The sequence below is a fragment of the Gymnoscopelus braueri genome (assembly GCF_963280865.1).
Source record: "Gymnoscopelus braueri genome assembly, chromosome: 6".
Classification (NCBI taxonomy): domain Eukaryota; kingdom Metazoa; phylum Chordata; class Actinopteri; order Myctophiformes; family Myctophidae; genus Gymnoscopelus; species Gymnoscopelus braueri.
In genome coordinates, this window is record NC_137607.1 from 30,739,659 (window position 1) to 30,761,226 (window position 21,568).

General features: G+C 42.0%; 2 protein-coding genes across 3 annotated transcripts in view; one reads left to right on the forward strand and one right to left on the reverse strand.

The window, feature by feature from the left end:
* Positions 1-5,784: 5,784 nt before the first annotated feature.
* On the reverse strand, positions 5,785-16,901 carry cyldl (cylindromatosis (turban tumor syndrome), like). Of its 2 annotated transcripts, none has more exons than XM_080429696.1 (15): positions 16,770-16,901; positions 15,407-15,849; positions 15,002-15,283; positions 14,409-14,502; positions 13,966-14,147; positions 13,253-13,388; positions 12,982-13,126; positions 12,774-12,884; positions 12,488-12,579; positions 11,992-12,055; positions 11,385-11,517; positions 10,800-10,908; positions 10,167-10,285; positions 8,757-8,970; positions 5,785-7,149 (listed from the first exon to the last, which is right to left on the reverse strand). In XM_080429696.1, exons 1-15 carry the CDS (start codon positions 16,783-16,785, stop codon positions 6,965-6,967), a joined length of 2,325 nt encoding a protein of 774 aa, XP_080285822.1. In that variant the 5' UTR covers positions 16,786-16,901; the 3' UTR covers positions 5,785-6,964. The 2 variants fall into 2 exon arrangements, with proteins under 2 accessions (XP_080285822.1, XP_080285823.1); XM_080429697.1 differs by having other exon boundaries at positions 16,774-16,897.
* A 2,095-nt stretch (positions 16,902-18,996) lies between these two features.
* Positions 18,997-21,568, forward strand: part of zc3h3 (zinc finger CCCH-type containing 3) — a 64,927-nt gene continuing 62,355 nt past the window's right edge. The window contains exons 1-2 of the mRNA XM_080431806.1: positions 18,997-19,071; positions 19,722-21,228. Coding sequence (XP_080287932.1) covers positions 19,026-19,071; positions 19,722-21,228 — 1,553 coding nt within the window. The 5' untranslated portion in view covers positions 18,997-19,025. The remainder of the gene's footprint in view (positions 19,072-19,721; positions 21,229-21,568) is intronic.

Here is a 21,568-nt window from a genome sequence, read left to right on the forward strand (position 1 = left end):
CATAACAGTCATCACTCTCTCCATATATGGATATGACTGACATCACCATAATGTCACTAGCACCGCGGCCAAACGTATAAAGGAAAGGGACCCCAGGTTAAGTCAGTCTACTCAGCGACACTCAAAGCAACATGAACTCTCTTCAGAGAAATAGGCATCGACATACAAGCAGCTCTTGAGTCCGGTTCTAACCAACCAGCCCATTATCTGCTTTATAATACCGTTTGCAGAATTTATTGGTGAAAACGGTTGTTACGCAGCACGGCAGCAGCAGAACTAACGAACGTTTGCATCGAGAAAGTCGTGGAGATGTTGACTGCATCAAGGCATGCCCGCAGAAGCAGTCCTGATGGGACTAACGTGGACAACTCATGTGAAAAGGAATTGGATCCCACAAAGGACTGTGACACAGACAGACTTCTCCAGTGTCCATATGATAAAAACCACCAGATTCGGGCATGTCACTTCCAGTTCCATCTGGTTAAGTGCATGAAGAATCATCCTCAACTAGCCCGCAAGTTAAAAACGTGCCCTTTCAATGCTCGCCACCTGGTGCCCAAGAATGAGCTGGCCCACCATACTGCCACCTGCGAGGACAAACATTGTATCCATACTGGAACCAATGACACGGAACAGCAGTACAAATGGCAGGTCCCTTGCCCTACATGGACAACACCTGTCACAGAGGAAGACTGGGAACAGGAATCCGCCGATTCAGCAACTCCTTTTGTTTGGGGCCTTACGACAACTCCAAATCAAAGGCTTGCGTTGGACACTAACAGCCTTACCTCTATACTGCGAGCCCCCAAGACACTGCCATGGCCTGCCTACCGGCAGTAATTGCCAGACCCAAGGGGTCGGCCTACATGAGGCTTTGACCCATTTCGTCCATACATGGGCATAAAAGTATGTCCATCTTGTCCCTTTTTTGACCATTTATGGACACATTCTGGGTCTGGCAGAACCAGGTCTCCTGGCCTTGTTTTATATTTGCATGTTTGCCAGACCCAGGGGGCCTACATGAGGCTTTGTCGGCCCCCTTTTGCTATCGTTTTCGTCCATATATCGACGAAAACGTTTTCTTACATGTCCCTCTTTTTGATTGGCCAAGCTTAGCGTGACGTAGTTTAGAAACCATTCAGATTTCCGGCCATTCAGATTTCAACCACTAGGGGTCTGGCAGTACCAGGTCCCCTGGTTCCCTTGTTTTATATAAGCATTTAGTTTTTTTTATTTACACAAATATTCCAAAAAATATAGCCAGACTGGCAGCTAATCTCTGCTCCACCAACAGCCAGGATAGATTCTGAATTAATAGTGTATTAGATCTAATATTGCACTTAAGGGCAAGACAAGCTGCCTTATTCTGGGCCATTTGTAATTTACGCAGGTCCTTTTTTGCTGCATTGGACCACACAACTGGACAGTAGTCAAGATGCGTTAACCTTGACAGCAGATGTTGGAGTAAAAACTCACAGTACACACTTCACACAGCACATCTCCTGATCATGGACAAAGCCCCTCCCATTTTTGTCTTTGCCAGTCCGAAAGGCATGGCGAGAGTATGTTTTGCACCCTGTCCGTCCGTGTGTCCGTGTGTCCGTGTGTCCGTGTGTCCGTCCGTCCGTCCGTCCGTGTGTCTGTCTGTGAACAGCTAATCTCCGGCACTGTTGGCCCGACCGCTGCGAAATTGTGCACACACACTCCCTGGATGCCAAAGTCGAACCTCTGCCCCAAATTTTTCACATGGGCTATTTACCAGGAGGCCGCTTATTGCAAAACACATTTTTTTGACAGGTCTCCTACAGATTTTGTCCAAACATCACGCAAATTGGTACACAGTATCTCTATAGTCATTAAACAAAACAGGTCTTCACATTTTTCATTTTCCATCCTGATTGGCTAAAAATGGCTTCCAAAGTTTGCAGGAGTGTTGAACAAAATGCCTAAAATCATGAACACAGCATGCAATTTTCGTGGAATTTTGCACGCACATTCCCACTAGCCCGAGGAAGAAATGCCACTTGACATTTTTTTTTTAAAATCAGTCTCATGGTGGCGCTAAAGCAGGCCGATTCGTGTTTTTACCTAGAACTGCACCGATCTGTGTTAAACTTTGTATGCCCAATCCCTAGAGGGCAAGGACAAACCTTTGCCCTGCATTTTTCACATCTGCCTCTTAAAGCGCCACCAGGAGGCCGACTTATGTAAAACACATTTTTATATTACTCCTTCCCATTCTATCGAAATTTCACGCAAATCGGTACACATGATCTCTCTAATCATGTGATCAAGACAAATCTGTTTTTTTTCTGATTTTTCATATTACTTCCTGATTGGCTAAGATTCACATCTAAAGTTTGTAGTAGTGGCTTGTTTTGAACAAAATGCCGCAAATCATGAACGCAGCATCCGATTGCAGTCAAACTTTGCACGCACATTCACACTATGTTGAGGAGCAAATGCCACCCTTTTAACATTGACCTGTTATAGTGCCACCAGCAGCTCTAATTTAGCAAAACACATTTTTGGAACAAAATGCCTCAAATCATGAATGCAGTGTCCAATTGCCATGCAAGGCCTAAGAAGAAATGGCACCCTTTTCACATTGGCCTATTATAGCGCCACACGGAGGCCACAATAGCCTACCTGACCTGGCGGAGACCTGTGCTCCAAGGAGCACTTTTTCTAGTCTTTGTTATGTTTTCAATGTGAGTAGACCATGTTTGATGACTGTCTGTAACAAGTAGTTTTGTTTCATCTACCTGCTCAATTCCTAAATCCCTCAAAGACAAATTCAGTTTGGGGTTTGACTTTAACATATACTGTGATCCAAAGACATTTAGGATTGTGTCTTTGAGATGTTCAGGACCATCCTATGGTTCACCACCCACTCTGTGTTGTAGTTCCTTGTTAATAAAAGCTACAGACAGGTCTTCCATATTAGTAGCAGACATACAAATGTTAGGTTAAGACTTTGACAGGGGCCAGTAGGGTTTTACACTCCTTTACTCCTTTTGGTAGGGCATTCCACATTTTTATTGCATAGCATGAGAAAGAGTTCATTCCCTTTGTTGTGCCAAATCTGGGTTGAACATGATCCGTGGAGCTGCCTCTGGTATAGTGATCGTGGACTTCATTTACGTTTTTGAAATGGATCCCAATGTTGTGTCGTATCTTGTAGACTAGGCCCATTGCAAGTTGCTGTACTCTGTCCTCAACCCTGAGCCATCCAACCCTTGCAAAGTGAGCCGGGGTTAGATGGGTTGTGAGTTTGAGGCGAAGAAGTAGCCTTATTAGTTTGCTTTGGGAAGTTTGGAGCCTTATTTCTGAGGCCTTGGTGGTGTTGTGATACCATGAGGAGCATGCATAATCGAAATGACCTTGTATGAGGGCCCCTGCAAGAATCTTCAAAGTATTCATACTGACTAGGGGGAAATCCAATACAAATAGCGAGAGTAATTGGTTTAGTTACCAGGTGTACATCGATCTTCAGTAACTTTCCATCCAGGTTATCCAGGCCTGCAGACTTCTCACTGTGTATGGAAAGTAAAAGTTTCTCCATCTCCTCAGAGCTAATGGGTTCAAAACTAAACATACAGGACTTATTCTTCATAATTTTGTCTAATATAGAGGAAACACAATGTACATCATTACAAGACCCTTTCTTAACCTGTCTACTTTACTGGTGAAGAAGTCATGTACTGAGCTATGTCAGATGGCTTACAGTATGTAGCTCTAAGCGTAAATTTAATAAAGAAGATCTCTGAGTTGTCATTCACAGCTAGCACTTCTAGCCAATCTGCCAATCTGCAGTCAGCCAATCACGCAGTTGGACTCCGCCTTTAAATATCACTGCCTCTGACACTTGTCATTCTCTTTCCAGCAAGCAACAAGCAAGCCACCTCCATCCCCAAACTCCACCAAGTCTCAATCGTCTAGAGTTGAGAAGGAAGGAGGTTCTCTGCACTGCCACCACCAGCGTCCAGACTCCGGGGGGTTCTCCCTATTAAAAGCATATCTTATCCATATGTACATTGCATATGTACACTCATTCACTGCCACTGACGTAAAAAACGTAATTTGTCCCGTTTACCAATCCTGCCACTGACGTAAAAAACGTAATTTTTTTTTTTTTCAAAAAAATTAATTTTTTTTTTTTTTTTTTTTTTTTAGTTTTTTTTTCAAATTTGACCCAAAGACCAAGGAGATATGATTGTTTAAAGATCTACACTCCCATCCACTTCCTTGTTAACTTAAAACTTAAAAATTCTGTATCTCGGCTCCTGAGTACTTTTTTTTTTAAATGAAAAATCTCTGGCAGTGGGCAAACGCGGTCAGCAATAATTGTGGCAGTGAATGAGTTAAATGTTAATGCAGTCTAATTGCCAAAAATGTTTATTGAATCATTTCCAAAATGTTTTATTCAATAAAATTCTCATTTACAACAACTCGATCTCTCTCTTATTGAAATAAAAGCCCCATCAACTTCAATGAGGAAGCCCCATTAGAACCACTACCCAAGGCATTGTTAAACGTTTTCCACAGCAGTTAACCGTCAGTTTTTATTTCATGTATGCTTGTTTGATAATACAATTTATTTTTCTTTCGATTCATTTTTGGCATATTATTCATTATTATTATATAACATTTACAGTAGATCTGCCAGTCAGCCAAACTTCCAGATTCACTTGCCTTTTGCAAGTTCTTGATTTAACAGTTTATTTTCTAACTGGAGCATGCTTGTCAGCTATCGACAAAAATAACTGCATAAACAAATAAAAATTCAAAGCCAACTTTGGATACTCCTCTTCACCTGCAGTATGCCATGGTATGTTTTCCAGCTCTTCTAAAAATGATCCCTCACTGAAGTTCTTATAAGATCTTTTGTAGATTACTTTTGGAACCGCTTTTGGAATGTTTGCCTTTCTAGTAAAAGCCACTATGTTGTGGTCAGTGCACCCAAATGGAACTGAAATCACATTTGAGCATAGATCAGCTGCATTTGTAAAGACATGATCAATACAGGTATAGGAGATCCCGGATATCGTTATTTGAGTTCTTGTTGGCTTGTTAACTGTGTTGAATGACATGTGTGAGAGGGTAGGAGATTTCCACTTAAGCAAAATTAAACGTCTAGCTAATAAGGTAACAAAGGCTATAAAGGCTACCTCCAAGGAAAAAAGGGACATTGAAGGAGGAGCAACATTGTAGGAGGAATCACCGCTAACAATGCAGCCATCGCATTAGGCTCAATCAGTTTCCCAGTTATTCTAGACAGTGATTCGAAGATTTCACCCAATATGACTGCAAAACAGGACAAGACCAGAACATATTACGCACATGGGCTCGCCAGTGCTTGATGACATCTGTCACAGGTTGGATCCACATCATTATAGATTTGAGTCAGTCTAACCTTTGTGAAATGAGCACGATGATAGATCACCATTCTGATTGTGCAAAGATGTCACAATTGTCCCCGGTCACTCACAGCAACAAACAGAATAGTATTAACAAAGATGTATGACATTTTATGAGCATTAGTTTTTAATATAATTTTGAAAATGATGACATTAAACAAAGATACATATCTTAAGTAAAAAAAAAGAAAGAAAAAAGTAATGGCCATGAGGAGAATGCTCTTCCCTGAGACAAAATTGGAAACGAATATTCCACATTCAACATCTTAATTTAGATTACAGTGGTGTCAGGTATGAGCAGGCCATTAACAAAATATACATTTCCAGACATTTCAGAATGATTTGTTACATGGTTTCCCCTGTCTTTTACAATTACTTGTCAGTGGTAGGGAGACAACTATTCACACTATCGTCACTGTTGGGCGCTATAACCTTGTATGTCCAAAACAGTGGCTTTTCAGAAAATCAACTAATAAAATAACCCATGTGTTCCAATGGGTCTAATGTAGGGACAGACTTAACCACTCCTGCCGTCCTGATTTTGGGTATGACATTATAGTAGGTTTTGAAAATGTTTCAAGCTTACGTGTCGCAGCGCGACAAGCTCTCAGCTTGTAGATCGGCTAATTTAGCTACTTTTGTTTGACACTGTCATACAATCAACTATAATTTATAAGCCTTAATTTATGAAAAAAACATAAAAATATGGAGACATACGGTTTCTGCCCAACGATGCTATGGAGCAAGAATTCGTAGGTTTACAAAACACTACAGAAAAGTAAGGTTCTTACATTAGACAAAATGTGCAAATATCTTATTTATCATTGCCATTATATACATTTTTTATTCAGATTTTCTTCCATCTATGTCATGAGGATAGATAAGAAATTGACATGTACCCCTTTAGCTTACAATCCTTGCAGGTGTTCCAAACTGCATTTTGTCCACATTTCCATATAATGTATGCACTCGTGCACTATTGTCATGGGATATTCCTGCTACGTCGTTCAAGTTATGCACTTGTTATGTATACCATGTCATTGTGTTGGACTGATCAGCTGTGTTTGTCTAGCTGTACCAAATGTTACCTGCTGTGTGGTTAATTATGAAACAGATATACAGTAATTATGGTGGTCAATAAGGCACTTGCATGAGCACAAAAGAAAGGTTATAGTTGGATGATGGATATATTCATAAAGCCAGCATGACATCGTCTTTACCCACATCCATCAAATGCGTTCCATAGTGCAAGGCAGCAGTTTCCTTCCCCTCTGTCTTGTTTTGGAGACCATTTATTACCAAGTATTTGGTAAAGAGATAGAGAGGAAAATGTTCATCTTGCATCCAACAGGCTGGTTAGCCACAATATCCTGCATCATGCTAGCAATATATGACATTAACAACAAAGCTAACTAGTATGTTAGTTTCAATGAACATCTTTATTGCAACATCTTTATTTAGCTGCAATGTGCTTTGCACTAATAAGCGATGGTTTTACCAATCTCTTATCGGTATGGAGCTGTGGGGTTTCCATGGTGGTGAGGTCAGCGGTAGAGGCACATGGTCGTGCTCTGGTACAGGTACATATAGGCGTCGCAGAAGAGACGCTTGGCGACGCCTTTCATGTCACGGGGCACGTGACTGGCCAGCTCCGCTGGCGACATTTCCAGGTACATGCCCACCTCGGGGCAAGCCTGCACCTGAGGAATGTTGAAGCCGTCTGTCCCTCCTGAGGAAACCCACATAACAACGCATGAGTGTGACAAAGCTTAATCACTTGGACCGTATACGTTAGTTGACTAGAGTCTCCCTATAGGCCCACCTCCTTTCCCCTCCTAGACCATTATCTATTCACCAACAAAAGTTGATCTACAAGCTTGCAGACTTTTGCCGAATGTTCGCCCCCAGAATAGCTGTACCAGGGTTCATGTGGTTAGTGCAAGGTGGAGCAGTAATACTGGATCATACTATCAAGATTCACAGTTTGAGGGTCATACAAGGAATGTACTGCTTTACTGCAGAGACAAGCCAACACAACATGATTAACACAGATGAACTGACCACATACATGGATATACAAGAGTCACATACACAATGGGCTTGGGCGATCCTTGCTAATTTGATTCGTGGTCATTAAAATCACTGATATAATCCGATTGCCATGGGGCGGCGGGAGTAGGAGGGGTGGGGTGTGTCATATACGGAAAAGATTTACAATTAGAGATCTGCAGAGAGATTTATTTGAGACTTGGAGTTGACCTGCTATTGAGAGAGTTTAATTAAAGACCATTATTGGAATAAATAAGCCTCTATTCTTTTACAGGGGGAGTTATGTCACAGCACGGAGCTCAGTGAAATCAATGCCAGCATGGCCGGTCTTTAAGTGTTTAAAAACATAACCTCTTGTACTTGTGAATATTATGGGTTGTTCCCTGATACCAAAAGGTGAAAGATTATAATAACTGATTGAATATAAATGTCTCAACAGCTCCCTTTTTAAAGTCTGTGTCTGTGCTTGGTGCAACAATATCACAGCATGATGTTGATGCGCTTAACATCATCTCATCTTTAATATAGCAATCCAAATCATACCCATACGTTAACAACTCCTAACATAGTTCTGATATTAACACATTGATTGCCTAGATCGAATTAATGCGTTTTTCAAATCCATCGCTTGCGTGCCGCAATTCTGAAGAAAGCATATATGCGTTCTTTGGAATTTTCATTGTTTAATCTGTGATCGCGCTTTCCACTTACTTCACACTCACCGGGATCCGGTTTCATGACGCAGATTCCGTTTCCGGTTCTCTTTTTTTTCCCCCGTCATTTTAGGCCAGAATAGGGAAAAACAAGTTTTTTCAACTCTACTTCTATTTTCTTAAGTCTGGGTGACGAACAGTCATCGTCGTCGTGTATCACATCGTACTTAAGCCCGATCAGCGATTGTCGAAAACGTCACATCCGGCTATGACGTATTGACTGTTTGAGCCTGTTTGGGGGGAGGTCGAGCGAGTCAGCGAGTGATCAAGGTGTCCATTTGCTGCTCTCTGCTGGTAGATCTGTCGTATGTGTTTAAAACCGCAGGCAGACCATTTATTTGAATGAAAAATTACAAAATAAAAAAATAAAAAACCACGCAAATCGCTGGCACAGGGGTGAGTACATTATGAATAAACTCTGGCAGTCAATGTGTTAAGTTAGTGATCATCTATCACCAATCGGAACAAGCCCATTACACAATAAAATCCTGAGTGTAACCTGTAACAGTTACAGGGCACTGCATTTAGACATGCAGAGATCCAGACTCAACCCGGACAAAGTGTATTTGCTCACCGTGCCTGTCAGCCATGCTGTCAAAGAAGATCCAGTCATGGTTGTTGGGTCCGTGTTTAATGAAGGAGACATAGTGGCTGGTCTCGATGCAGAGCACGGCAAACAGCTCCAGCTTGTCTCTGGCCAGGACTTGAGGCGCGACGCGTCCCGGGAAGCCCTTTGGCATGTCCAGGCGGGTGGGTCGATGGGCACGCCGCTGGGGGTGAGCGTGCACCTGGAGAGAGTTTACACACACAGTAGTTCTCAAACTTTTTCCTGTCAAGGACCCCAAAATGTATATTTGCCCACAACACAAAATTTGGAAAATGTGAAATATGTTTTTAAATGTGTTTCCATATACGGGATATGGAAACACATTTAAAAACATATTTCACATTTTCCAAATGTTTTCAAGATTGTTTGAAAATAACAGATCTACAAGCTCACAACGCGCATCGCTACATGTTGTAAGCTTGTAGATGAGCTATTTTCAAATAGCCAATGTACAGTATGTACGGTTGAAATGGTTCAACTGATTTTGATGATATATTAACTAATTCTGCTGGGCCCCCAGGAACCCCCTCAAGGACCCCTAGGTGTCCCCGGACCCCACTTTGACCCCATTTTGTGTTTAGGGTGATCAGTTCACATAGTCACTGGCAGGGACTTTAAACTGAACTACAGCCTGTGCTCAAACTGAGATGACAGTGTCAACGTGTCATTTTGCGTCATTCATACAATGATGCAAAGTGAAAAATGACGTGCTTGACATCACATGGCTATTTTAAGTTTTTGCCACACTATGAAGTACTGTATATAAGATCTCACACTTAAAACAATGGGATTTGGCCTGGGCCGCGGCGTGGCGTGGCGGTCCAGGCACCCTAGGCTACAATGCCAGCCTGACAGCGTGTCGCGGGTTCAAATCCCGATCCTGCGACCTTTGCTGCGTGTCACTGAGTCCCCATCTCTCTCCCCATTTTCTGTCAGTCTACTGTCCTATCATTAAAGACATAAAAGCCCAAAAACAAATCTTTGAAAAAAAGAAAAAGAACAATGGGATTTTGGTTCAAAATCCGCAAAGGGTTCCTTATTATTCAGTCTACGCCAGACGTCCGGCCACCTAGGCTGCTAATGCAGCCTGACAGCGTGTCGCGGGTTCGAATCCCGATGACATTTGCGTGTCACTCCCCATCTCTCTCTCCCCCTTTCCTGTCAGTCTACTGTATCTATCAATAAAAGCCAAAAGAACATCTAAAAAAAGAGGGAAAAAAAGAAAGAAAAAAAGGTATTTAGTCCATCAAGTGGCTGCATAGGGGTGCTTCAATTTGTGACCATTGTTATATGGGCGCGCACGCACGCACACGCACACACACACACACACACACACACACACACACACACACACACACACACACACACACACTCCACCTGAGTAGAACATGTGCGGCAGAAGAGTTTGAATCCTGTTTGGCCAAAAAGTGGATCCTTGAAACAATCCACACACTCTTCGTAGGCCAGCTGCCCACACAGTGTGCACTGCTGGGGGCCTGAAACACACAAAACATGTTGTACCTTACTTTATTTGTGGAGGGTTTGAGTGTTTGCTTGTATAACTGCGTGTGAGACAAAGAGAACAAGTGTGAGTGGGAACGTGAGAGAGAGAGCGAGAGCGAGTGTGTGTGTGTATGTGTGTGTTGGGGGTAGGGCTGGGCGACTTCATATCAATATCACAATTATTTCAAACTTACGAATAATGAACGATTATTTATTTTTTAAACTAGTGAAAATAGCAGCTCTACAAGCTCACAACCCATGGCATCAGCCATTTTTACAATTTTCGTACACCGAAGTATATTACAGTGTTAAGTGGTTAATCGATTTAGTTGATTATCTACAAGAATTTCTTCCTGTCCCTGATTCATATGACATTTTTAAATAATAAAAAGAAAACCTGCTTCTCAATTATTCCATTAACCTACATGAGCAAGATTAAGTCGGTTAGAGGTTCTAAATTTCTGTTTTTATATATTTTTGATTTGATTGCCCATCCCAATTTACTACCTTCTGAGAGGAGGTCAGTGATGTCCAGTTCTAGAGAGGGGATGATCTTGTCAAACATTTTGAACTTCTTGCCAAAGCGAGGCATCTGGAGGATTAGGCAGGAAGGCACCTGAACACAAAACACTGTCAGATAACAATACCACAGCCAGCACTGGCTTCATAAATGTAGAGTAGTACTAGGATGTGATGACGAGTGGAAACTGACCAATACCGCCATCTACTGGAAAATAATCTACAATCAACAGTATATGACACAATTAATGGGTTATATGAAGCTAATCTCTCCCACAACACAACACTAAAATCTATTTTGTTACAAGTTGCAGAGTTTAGCCAAAATCAAAGCAAACACAAGACTATTAGTTTGAGTAGTTTGTGTCATGTTTGGTTCAGGACTCTTCTAATGTAAATTGCAATAGTACAACGATTAATCAATTCTTAATAATTTCATAATTATTATGGAGGATACCATACAATACCATTGTGTGTCCGAATCATTACACAGATAACTTAAAACTGACTAGTCCCGACCTTGATTAGCAGTACATTAGGAACATTCCTAACAGGGGCGCTGGGCAATCCCACCTCAGCCAGTTTGAGTCCCGCACTGTGGAAGGAGTGCTCCAGGAGCTGTTGAACAGTGGGCAGCACCAGGTTGTGGTTTTGCTCCAGGAAGATCTGGTAGCAGTAGCTCTCCTGGACTTTACCACCAGCTGAGCTGAGAGTGGGCAGCAAAACAGACAATGACATGTTGATCGCAGAGTATTCAACAGCTTTTCCAAACAGGGAAACAATTTCCCCTAAAAATCTGTGGATTTAAGACCTCTGCCATATTGTGCATAAGTGCAAGCAGCATTTCAGTTTGAACCAAACCATACCCCATCTGACTTAATTAATTAGCGCACCTGACCTTCAAACATAAGAGGAGTAAAAACACTTGGGGTTGTTGTTGGTTGGAAAGAAAAACCTTCATGGCACAAGACGTCTATACTTATCCCCCTCGTTTTTTCCCTCTACACCAAATCTCTTTGCCAAAAATAGCCAATCTACAGGCGTTGTGAGCTTGTAGAGCTGCTATTTTCACCAAAAGTTCGCCCCCAGAATAGGGACACTAGGGTTCATGTGGTTAATAAAATGTGTAAAATCCCAGGGGCCATTATGTGACATATGAGAAATCAGACAGGCGGCATACAGTTTTAGAAGAGGATCCAGGGCGAGAATATAGTGCATGATGACCGTGAGGAACTCTTCTGGATCTGAAATGGAAACACATAAGTAAAATCAAACACACATGCAAAGTGCGGCCAATGAATGATCTCTGTCGTGGCTTCTGTCCAAACACTTACGTATGCCCTATTTTACACTTTAGCTATTTCTAAAATAGCCAATATACAAGCTGTGAGCTTATAAATATGCTATTTAAAAACAAAAACTTTTTAACAATTTTGAACATTTTCACCTATAATGACATGCGCGAAACAGGGATGCCAACACAGGGCAACGTTGCCGATTTTGCACCCAAATCCTGTTTTAATGAAGTCGAGGACATACTAAACATGATGTTGGAGTGTGTTTTGTGTTTGTTCTGTGTTTTGATATTTTGAACATAGTACAGAATGTCAATTTTTACAGCCCGTTTCCCGTAGTTCAAGTCAGACTGGCCCCTCCAGCAAAGTTAATAAACTGACCTTTCTCGTCGGTCGTGAATGTGCGGCTGTAGCCGTGTTCCTGCAGCTGCTGGCGAAGCTTCATGATGTGTTTCCCTTCCACAAAGCCCTCACTGTGTGTGGATAGCAATGCACAGATAGATAACATGTTCATTAATGTATAACAACACTTAATAGGGAACATTATTGCCAAGCTTTCCAAAGCATTGCCATATCAAAACACTAAAAGACTCAAACACAAATTCTTTGCTAGTAAAATGAATGCAACTAAAATGATGTTCAATACCTTATGTGCACAAACACATACCTGCGCAGGGGGTTGACAATGTCATAGAGCAGAGTGTCCTGAATGGGGGTGTCTCGTGGCTCTGTCGACATGAACAGGAGGGAGTCCAGCACGGAGGAGCAGGAGAACAGACTAGAAAGACAAGAGAGAAACAAAAGTCATATGTTTCAATTCTTGCTCCAAGACTCATTATGACACCTTAGTATCACACTGCAGTCCCCTTTCTAACCTAAAGAGGGTGGCATCCATGTAGCAAGAGTTGCAGTGGCCTTGGATCCCCCTCATTTGACCAATCAGAACCTCAGTGACTCGCTCGGTCGTGATGGGAGCGATGGGACTCTCTAGAATTCCTCCGCTCTGTTTTCTCTCTCTTTCTGGAGAAACGCGCACGCACACACACACACACACACAAAACAATGCAAACACATGCTTTAAAGCAGCGGCACATAAAACATTACACCACTTATGGCCTGCAACTTCACATTTTGGAATCTTCTCACCGCAATTGGCTGACGGATTCTGAAAGCGCGAGTCGGGGCGGCAGGAGAGCAGCTTGATAAAGAGAGCTCTTCCGGCAGGACACTGGAAGAATCGCTCGTTCTTAAATGTGCCGTCACTCACCCCACAGTAGTCCTCCTGGAGACAGAGACAGAATGATGTGAAGGAGTGCATGAAAATTACTGTACATAAGAAAAGAAGATGAAGAACTGCACTGCAGTAGTACAACTACAGTAACTCTTTACTGCAATAAACATAGGAGTCCTTTTTCTATTCTAACCACATTGGGAGATTAGGGCCATCGCAGCCAGGTACTTTCTTTCTTCAAATTGTGCCAGGCATCCGGTTAAACTTTTAGACTGATGTGTATTTATCCAACTACCAAAACTCAAATCATAAACCTTTTCGACAGTCACAGAGCAGAAGCTTCAAATTAATGTTGAAAATGTTTGGAGAGTAAGGTTGGACGATATGCGCAAAATCAGATACAAAAAAAAAGCACATCTGCAAGCTCATAATCTGAGCTTGTGAATTGGCTGGTTTTTTTTTTACATTTAAGATGAAAGTATAAAATAGGGCATAAGTGATTAAAACCAGGAAAAGACAATATTTATATAATATATTACCCAGGCCAGCCCAATTTTGAGAGTCTGAATAGGAGAAGTCAGTGTTCACAGTAAAGGGTTCATTTGGTTCCATTTTAGTTTGTAGTTACCAGCTCTAGTCCAGCCATGGTTTCTTCCCGACCAGGCAAAGTGCCGACCCAGCGGATAATCCCATAGGTATTCCCAGTAGCCAATGACATCTCAACCACAGAGTTGACACCCAGGCCCTTGGGATGAGTGTCGAGCGCTGGTACTGCCAATGGAGCATCACTGGTGTCCATTCTCTCTGGCTCTACAATCAATTGAAAGAATTGTTTTTCATTTCATAAATGTAATACAACTGTTACCATTATGTTTATATACTGTTTCCTCAGCCCTTTGGAGATTGTTCAACTTCTTAGTACAGCTTCATTGCTGTGTTTTGCATTTACTTCTCCTAGGAATATCTGTAAAGGACCTTTTAATTTTAAGGGCTACATTATTGACAATTGTTATAATTGTACAGAAATTGTGTGTGAAATTGCAAAAAATAAAAAAGCAGCATATCAATCACCTAAACCTGCAGGATGCACCTCGTCCTCCACCTTACAAACACAGTTCAGAGGAACCTCCGTCTCCCCTCCTCTCGCCCCATTCTTATCCGTATCCTGTGAACACAGACCAAGATGGAAACATTGCACCTATACCACAAACAGTTGGCTTTAAACCAAAGTAGGGATACTTCAATACTTACAATGGACAAATGTCTGCTGTGGCCCACTAAAAACATTACCAATTCAACATATTTTGTTTTCCATAAGGAGGTTTATTTTTCAACATGCGGAATATATAGCTTACGCACAAAATATAGGTTACCCTGCAGCACTGTAAACATAATACATAAATTATAAAATAGGCCTACATAACAAATATATAACTTAAATAAATGTTCAGCAAATAGTAGCCTGACCTACAAATGAACTAAATTTAATTCATCGTTTTATTACAGTCAATTACAACTCGTACAAATGCGCACCACGAGCGCACTCGCCTATTAGTTTGTATTGGCCAGTGCACTCAGTGCTATATTTCCGAACGCACCCTAAATGCCTAATCATTAACATCCCCAAACCAACGCAAATAACTGAGAATGACATCATCACTCACTGTAGAGAGCCGAACCATCTGCTGTCCGTCCCTCTCTACCACATCCATGACCATGCCGTGGCCAAAGTGATCCCCATCCAAAATGAACGTGACTCTGTCGCCTAAGGCCAGGGGTTCTGCTTGGGCCTGTGGGCTGAGCCGTGGTTCTGAGGGAGACGACGGGCTGGACACCACGGGTCTGACTTTGGAAAATGGGGCGAAAACACCACAGTCTCTCTGACATTTGAAGAAAGTTCTAAATTTGTACATCCCATCATTTTGCCCTTTTCCTTTGTCCTTTCCCTGGAAGACAGTCAAACACAAAACATGTTACATTAATTCCTCTCATGCTATGTTCCATATCTGCGGCACAAAATGAACACAAATTGGTCAATGTGAACTACAAAGTCGATTTTAAGTTCATACCTGTAGCTCAATCCCAAAGAACATTCCTGATATAGGATGGGCCCATTCTGGCTCGGTCAACTTGCCTATATAGCGGATAATGCCCTGGAGGCTCTCTCCTCTTTCCTCTACAGTTACTGAGGTGTGCACAGTCAGGCCCATGGCTGTTTGCAGAGTCTCCCTCTCTCTGAACCACTTCAGCCTCTCTGATTCATCCTTCACGGCCAGCAACAGATCAGCCTCCTGACTGACCAGCGGTTCCATGTCACTGATATTAAGTTCATGATCTAGACATGAGGCCCCTATGCGCATCATAGGCAACTTTGTGAGATTTTCATTTCTTCTGAGCACCATAGTGTATCTGTTCTCGGAGATGTAGCATATGCTGCCTGTACTCATTATTCCAATGTTTTTTGGTTTCTTTGTTAGGATGAAGTACATGTGGGTGCCTTGTGAGGCCATGGCTGTGGAAGCAGGAACACAATGTTATAGTGGAATGCAGTTAAACACACAGTCACAGACACGTCTACTACAGTGTGAACTAGTCTCAAGCATTTTGTGATACAACAATAATCATGTGGAATGGGCAGTGGTGGAAAAAGTACTCTATTTTTTTTTTTTTACTTAAGTAAAAGTATCAATGCTGCAGTAGAATGTAGAAGTACTCTGTTACAGGTAAAATTCCGGAATTAAAAATGTACTTGAGAAAAAGTACAAAAGTATTGGCATCAAAATGTAGTGTACCAAGAGTAGAAAGTACTCATTACTCCCATTCACAAGCTCACAATGCGTCACTGCCGTCGCATGATCTCGCATCGCATTTTAGAAGTAATAGTATAGAAAATTGGAAATACTCCATTAAAGCAAATATACCTCAAAATTGTACTTATTACTACAGTACTTGAGTAATGTACTTAGCTACTTTACACCACTGCGAATGGGTTAGCATAGCACAAATCCAATCCCGACGCCTTGATTCTGTAGGCAGCTCTTCACAAAACTAACGTTAACCACAATAACCAGACAACAAGTGAAAGTATAATCAAGGAGAACTTCGGCCTCGGCTAAAGTGCACAGCAAAATCATGGCTTATAATCAATCTAGAGATAGTCAACAAGCTCGATCACACAACAAAACAAAGACACAACTTTAGCATTAAGAACTGTTTAAGTCAGTTCGGATTACCTTCACGATCAAGTCAAGTTAAACTTTCAACAACACTGTCTAATAAATAAATCAGGTTAATGATAGTTAATCCTCAAGTGGTCACCGCTGCCATGTCATGTTTCACTTCCCCTTTCATTTCAGTGTCGTCATCGCAAAGTACCGTTTTACTTCAAATAACTACAATGACATAATTTTCAATTGTTTGTATACTACTTACATGCCTTGTCGTTCATGACTTAGCGTTGGTTATTCGATAGCAGTTATTGTTATTGTATTTAAACACCTTTTTGTTGACGTGTTGATGATCCTGTCGAGACGTTAATAACAAACGACGCATGGACGAACTTGCTATGTGATTGGATCCGTGTAAGTTTAGATCCAATGACCTGGACCGACGCTCACGCTGTGGTTTGCTCGTTGGTTGCCGGGCAACTGCTGACGCACCAATCACAGTGCGTCCACTTAACCATGGCTACACGACGCTCGTCCGTCACGAGCGTCATGGATGAACTTCAACCTGGTGTTTGCACTTTCTTTCTTTATAACTCGTACATCTACGCAAACGTTTACATTTAAAAAAATAAAGTGCTTATTCTATGGCCACAGGTGGTAAAATACTTTACGGTTTCTTATAAGTACCTGTATGTTCCGTATTGTTCAATAAAAAGCATTTTATTCCGATTGGTGGCTATTTTCTCCGAATTATCTCCCCATGCTTTCAATTACGTAATCCTACCGGTTGGGAGGTGTATTGCAATCTTACACATTATAACTCTATGAGAAAATAGCCGCCAATTGGATTAAAATGTTTTTTTATTGAACAATACGGAAGATACAGGTATTTTTGAGAACCCGAACATAATTTTAACATTTGTAACCATGGGGTAAGCACTTTATATTTGAAGTTCAAACGTATATGTAGATGTACGGGTTGTAATAAAGAAAGTGCAAAAACCAAATAGAAGTTTCGTCATGACTGTCATGATATGATATGAGATGTCATGTTTCCAGGCTGTGGGATCCAGACTCGGAGTGTGTAGTGAATAGGGTATTTTAATACCATGAATTGGTTACAGTTGACAATGTAGGCATTGACTGCTGTAATTTTGCTTGTGTATAATGATAATAATAATAATAATAATAATAATAATAATAATAATAATAATAATAATAATAATAATAATAATAATAATAATTATTATTATTATTATTATTATTATTATTATCATTGATATTATTTTATTTTTTATTTTATTTTTTACTAATAGTGTAAAACTGTCACTATAGTTTTACAAATACAAGCAAAGAAAGTTGATGACAAGTGCTTATTTCGAAGTTATCTAAATTAATTTTCTAGAATCTAGATCAAATACTCATGCTTTTATTGCATATGATAAACAGATGATGATGATAAACAGATGACATTTAGATACAAATGTTCAATTTAGATATCCATTAAGATGGGTTGGAACATGGAAAAGGAAGAAAGAAAGAAAGAAAGAAAGAAAGAAAGAAAGAAAGAAAGAAAGAAAGAAAGAAAGAAGACTATTCATGGCTTCTTGTTGAGGTTGTTGGTGCATTATACTGAATGACTGGGTTCAAAGGAGGATACCTAGAGTAAAGGATAGGAAAATATATAGCCTACAATAGACGCTAAGGATATGGCATATGGGTAAATAATATGATATCCAGTGGTGTAAAGTAACTAAGTACATTTACTCAAGTACTGTGCTTAAGTACAATTTTGAGTTATTTTTTACTTCAGTGGAGTATTTCCAATTCTCAGTACTTTTACTCCACTACAATTATTTGAAAACAACAACAACGTTACTAGTTACTTTGTAGATTTAGATTATTATTACAAAACAAACATACATGACCCACTTCAGCCCTACTTCTGCCTTACACTTCAGCACTATTTTGGTCATTTGAATCTACAAGCTCACAATGCCTTGCGATGCGAGGCATTGTGAGTTTGCAGATCTGCTATTTTCAAAATATTTTAATACATTTTATACAGTTGAAAACTTGTGAAGTAGAAAGTACTCATTGTGCAGAAGGTCCCATACCTTCTGCACAATGAGTACTTTCTACTGTTGGCACTTAAAGTACATTTTGATGTCAATACATTTGTACTTTTACTCAAGTTTTAATTTAATTAGTAATTTAATTTAATTTAGGACTTTTACTACTACTGCAATGCAGATTTCTGCATTGCAGTATTGATACCTTTACCTAAGTAAGACATTTGTTGAGTACTTTTTCCACCACTGATGATATCACTTGATAAATTGTGTACAATGGACTTTTAGAATCAAGGTGTTTGTGTGTGTCTGTTTGGCTGAGTTACGGGTACTCCTTTATCTTGCACGAATCATGACAAAAATGTACCCTATGCTTCCACCTTCTACTGTTACGTCATGTCTGCTGCTGTCAGGCGCAGCCTGATGACATACCCGTTTCAAAGGTAAACATGGAGGAGAGAGAAGCGTTGAAAAGACAAATTGAACTTCTTCAAAGTAAGTTGTGGGTTTTAAAGCATCAGTGAATGTGTACGAGGAGCAAATAGTTTGGAGACTCGTGTAGGAAATTACGACCACTTAAACATTCCTGCTGTCATTTTGATCTGACGTTTGATAAGCACATGGAAGGCAAGCTAACAGTTAGCAGCAGAGACGTTGGGACGTGTCCGTTACTCGCCTCCACCAGGGGTGTTCAACAGGGGGTCCGGGATCCCTAGGGGTACCTCAGTGAGTTACTACAGGAGGGCCGCCAAATCTTTGTGTGATTTGATATTTATTTTTTAAATTAACCACTTTGAACCCTAGCATCCATTTTCTGAGGAGAACTTTAGCCAAAAAGTGAGCTTGTACTGTAGATCTGCTATTTTTGGCAAAGAGGTATAGGTAGAGGGAAAAAAGAGCAGACCACGTAAAAAAAATAAGTTTTACACAATTTTATATAATATAGAGGGGGTCCCTGCTTCATCTCTCTCAGCTAAGGGGTCCTTGGCCGGAAGAACGTTGAAGACCCCTGGCCTCCACGATTATGTCACACTTGTCTCGACTGTCATCCCAACACATGACACGAGGCTAGCTACTGTACATGACTATTACTTATTTTCAATAATAATTTGACTCTAATAAGATTCTACTAACTTCTACCGTAGATCTCATCAACAACCACAAGAATGTCCACGGCGACGCCCCGTCTAGCAGCACACGCCAGTGGTATGCAGAAAGACCTGTTTCGGCCAGTAGCAGGGGTCAGAGCACATCCTTCGTCCATCCACACGGCTCCAGGGGAAGCTCCTACGGCCACCAACCCCCTGGACACTGGAGGAAGACGTATTCTCTCAGCAACAAGACCCCACAGTCCTCTACAGGACAGCCCTCGGTATCCGCCACCCCATCCGTCCCTTTATCTGGCACCCTGAAGGAAGCAGGCACGAATACACTGCCCGGCCACAGCAGCAAGGGCCCTGGCCGAGGGCCTGATGGAACCAAAATAGCTGTTGTACCATCAGGGATTCCTCCTGGAGCTAGAGAGGGGCAGAAGAACGCCATCACAGGGATCGGAATAATTGCACCAAGTAGTGCATCTACAGGAATTTGTACAAAGGTGTGTAAAGGGACACCTGAATCAGGGCACAATGTTATAAATAGAGGTCATGCTGGTTCAGGCTTGAAAGGTGCCCTGCAAAAAGACCACCAGAGACAGACCGCAGATCCCCTGCAGAGGGCCGGAGAGAGGAAGGACAGAGGCTCAGTAGATGTCACCTCCTCAGTCAAGACCGATACCTCTGGCCAGACACCGAGCAGCACACAGGTGGAGATCAAACCACGTCTGCCGAGGAAACCCACAGAGGTGAAACCGACAGTTCACATGACAGCCCCTGATACTCTCCCAGTGGGTAAATCCACACCAGCTCTATCTGCTCTGCCCAGCGCGCCAGAACAACAACTCTCCCTTAGTCCCAGGTCTAAGCCCAGCACAGACCAGCTCGCCGCATCGCCGCAGAAACGATTCACCTGGGTGAGGAGCCGGCCGGGCACTGGAGGAGAGGTGTCCTCACAGGCTAGATCCCCACTTCAGTCCCCTGAAAGAGGTTCGAGTCCTGCTCCGACCTCCATCTCAAATGCTTCACAGGCCAGTGAACGTTCGCCCCCAACCGCCGTAGGTAAAAGAACCCCCAGCAAGAAGCTGCCTCGAAGGCTGAGTCAAGCCACTGGAGCCCCCAAGACCTCCAAGTACACCTGGATTTCATCCTCCTCGACTGTCGGAAGCCAAGCCAAGCTGTCTCGCAAAACGCCATCCCCGAGATCTGTAGCTCTTCCACAGAGGGCTTTGGAGAAGGGAGTGAGCGGATCCAAGCTCAGAAACCCCAGCCCAGCTCTCACTCCTAAGGCAAGGAAGGGGATGGGGCCCTCCTCTGCCGGCGGCTCTCTCAGCAGCCGTTACCGCTGGAAGGCAGGCGGCCAGAGCACCGCTGGGGTAGCTGCCGCTGCCCGTCGCGGGTCCACCTTCCACTGGACCTCAGAGAAAAGCTATAAAGCAGCGAAAGGATGGCTGGCTGTTCCACCATCTCTCCCTCAGCGTGCTGCTCTCCAGTCCTCCTCTCCCTCGTCCTTCAAGCTCCGCAGCCGGATGAAAATCATCAGGAGATTCCCTAGCAGGTGAGTCGGACCAACAAGAAAACCGGATCTCCTATTTATCTGTCTATTCTTCAATAAAGAATACATTCTCTGTCCTCTGTGTCCTGTTAGACACCTCAGTCCAGACTTAAGCAATACTGTCTTTTGTCAGTAGGTGGTAGCAAAGTATGACTTTTATTTGAATGTAGCATTATATATAAAATAAAATGACAAATAATAGTGAGCCTGCCACTCGTTCTGTACCATCTTCAAAACCCACCTCTTCCATATCGCCTTCCCCAGATTTTTTCCCCTTCGTTCCACTGTTTTTATTGATTTTAGTCCTTAGTCTTAGTGTTTTTTCCCCCTAAAAAAGTTTTTA

Coding starts and splice junctions, on each gene's coding strand:
- cyldl (XM_080429696.1), bottom strand. Junction 12,580..12,773: donor ATTGTCAACCCCCTGCGCAG/GTATGTGTTTGT, acceptor ATCCACACACAG/TGAGGGCTTTGTGGAAGGGA. Junction 8,971..10,166: donor GCCGCACATGTTCTACTCAG/GTGGAGTGTGTG, acceptor AACTCTCTCCAG/GTGCACGCTCACCCCCAGCG.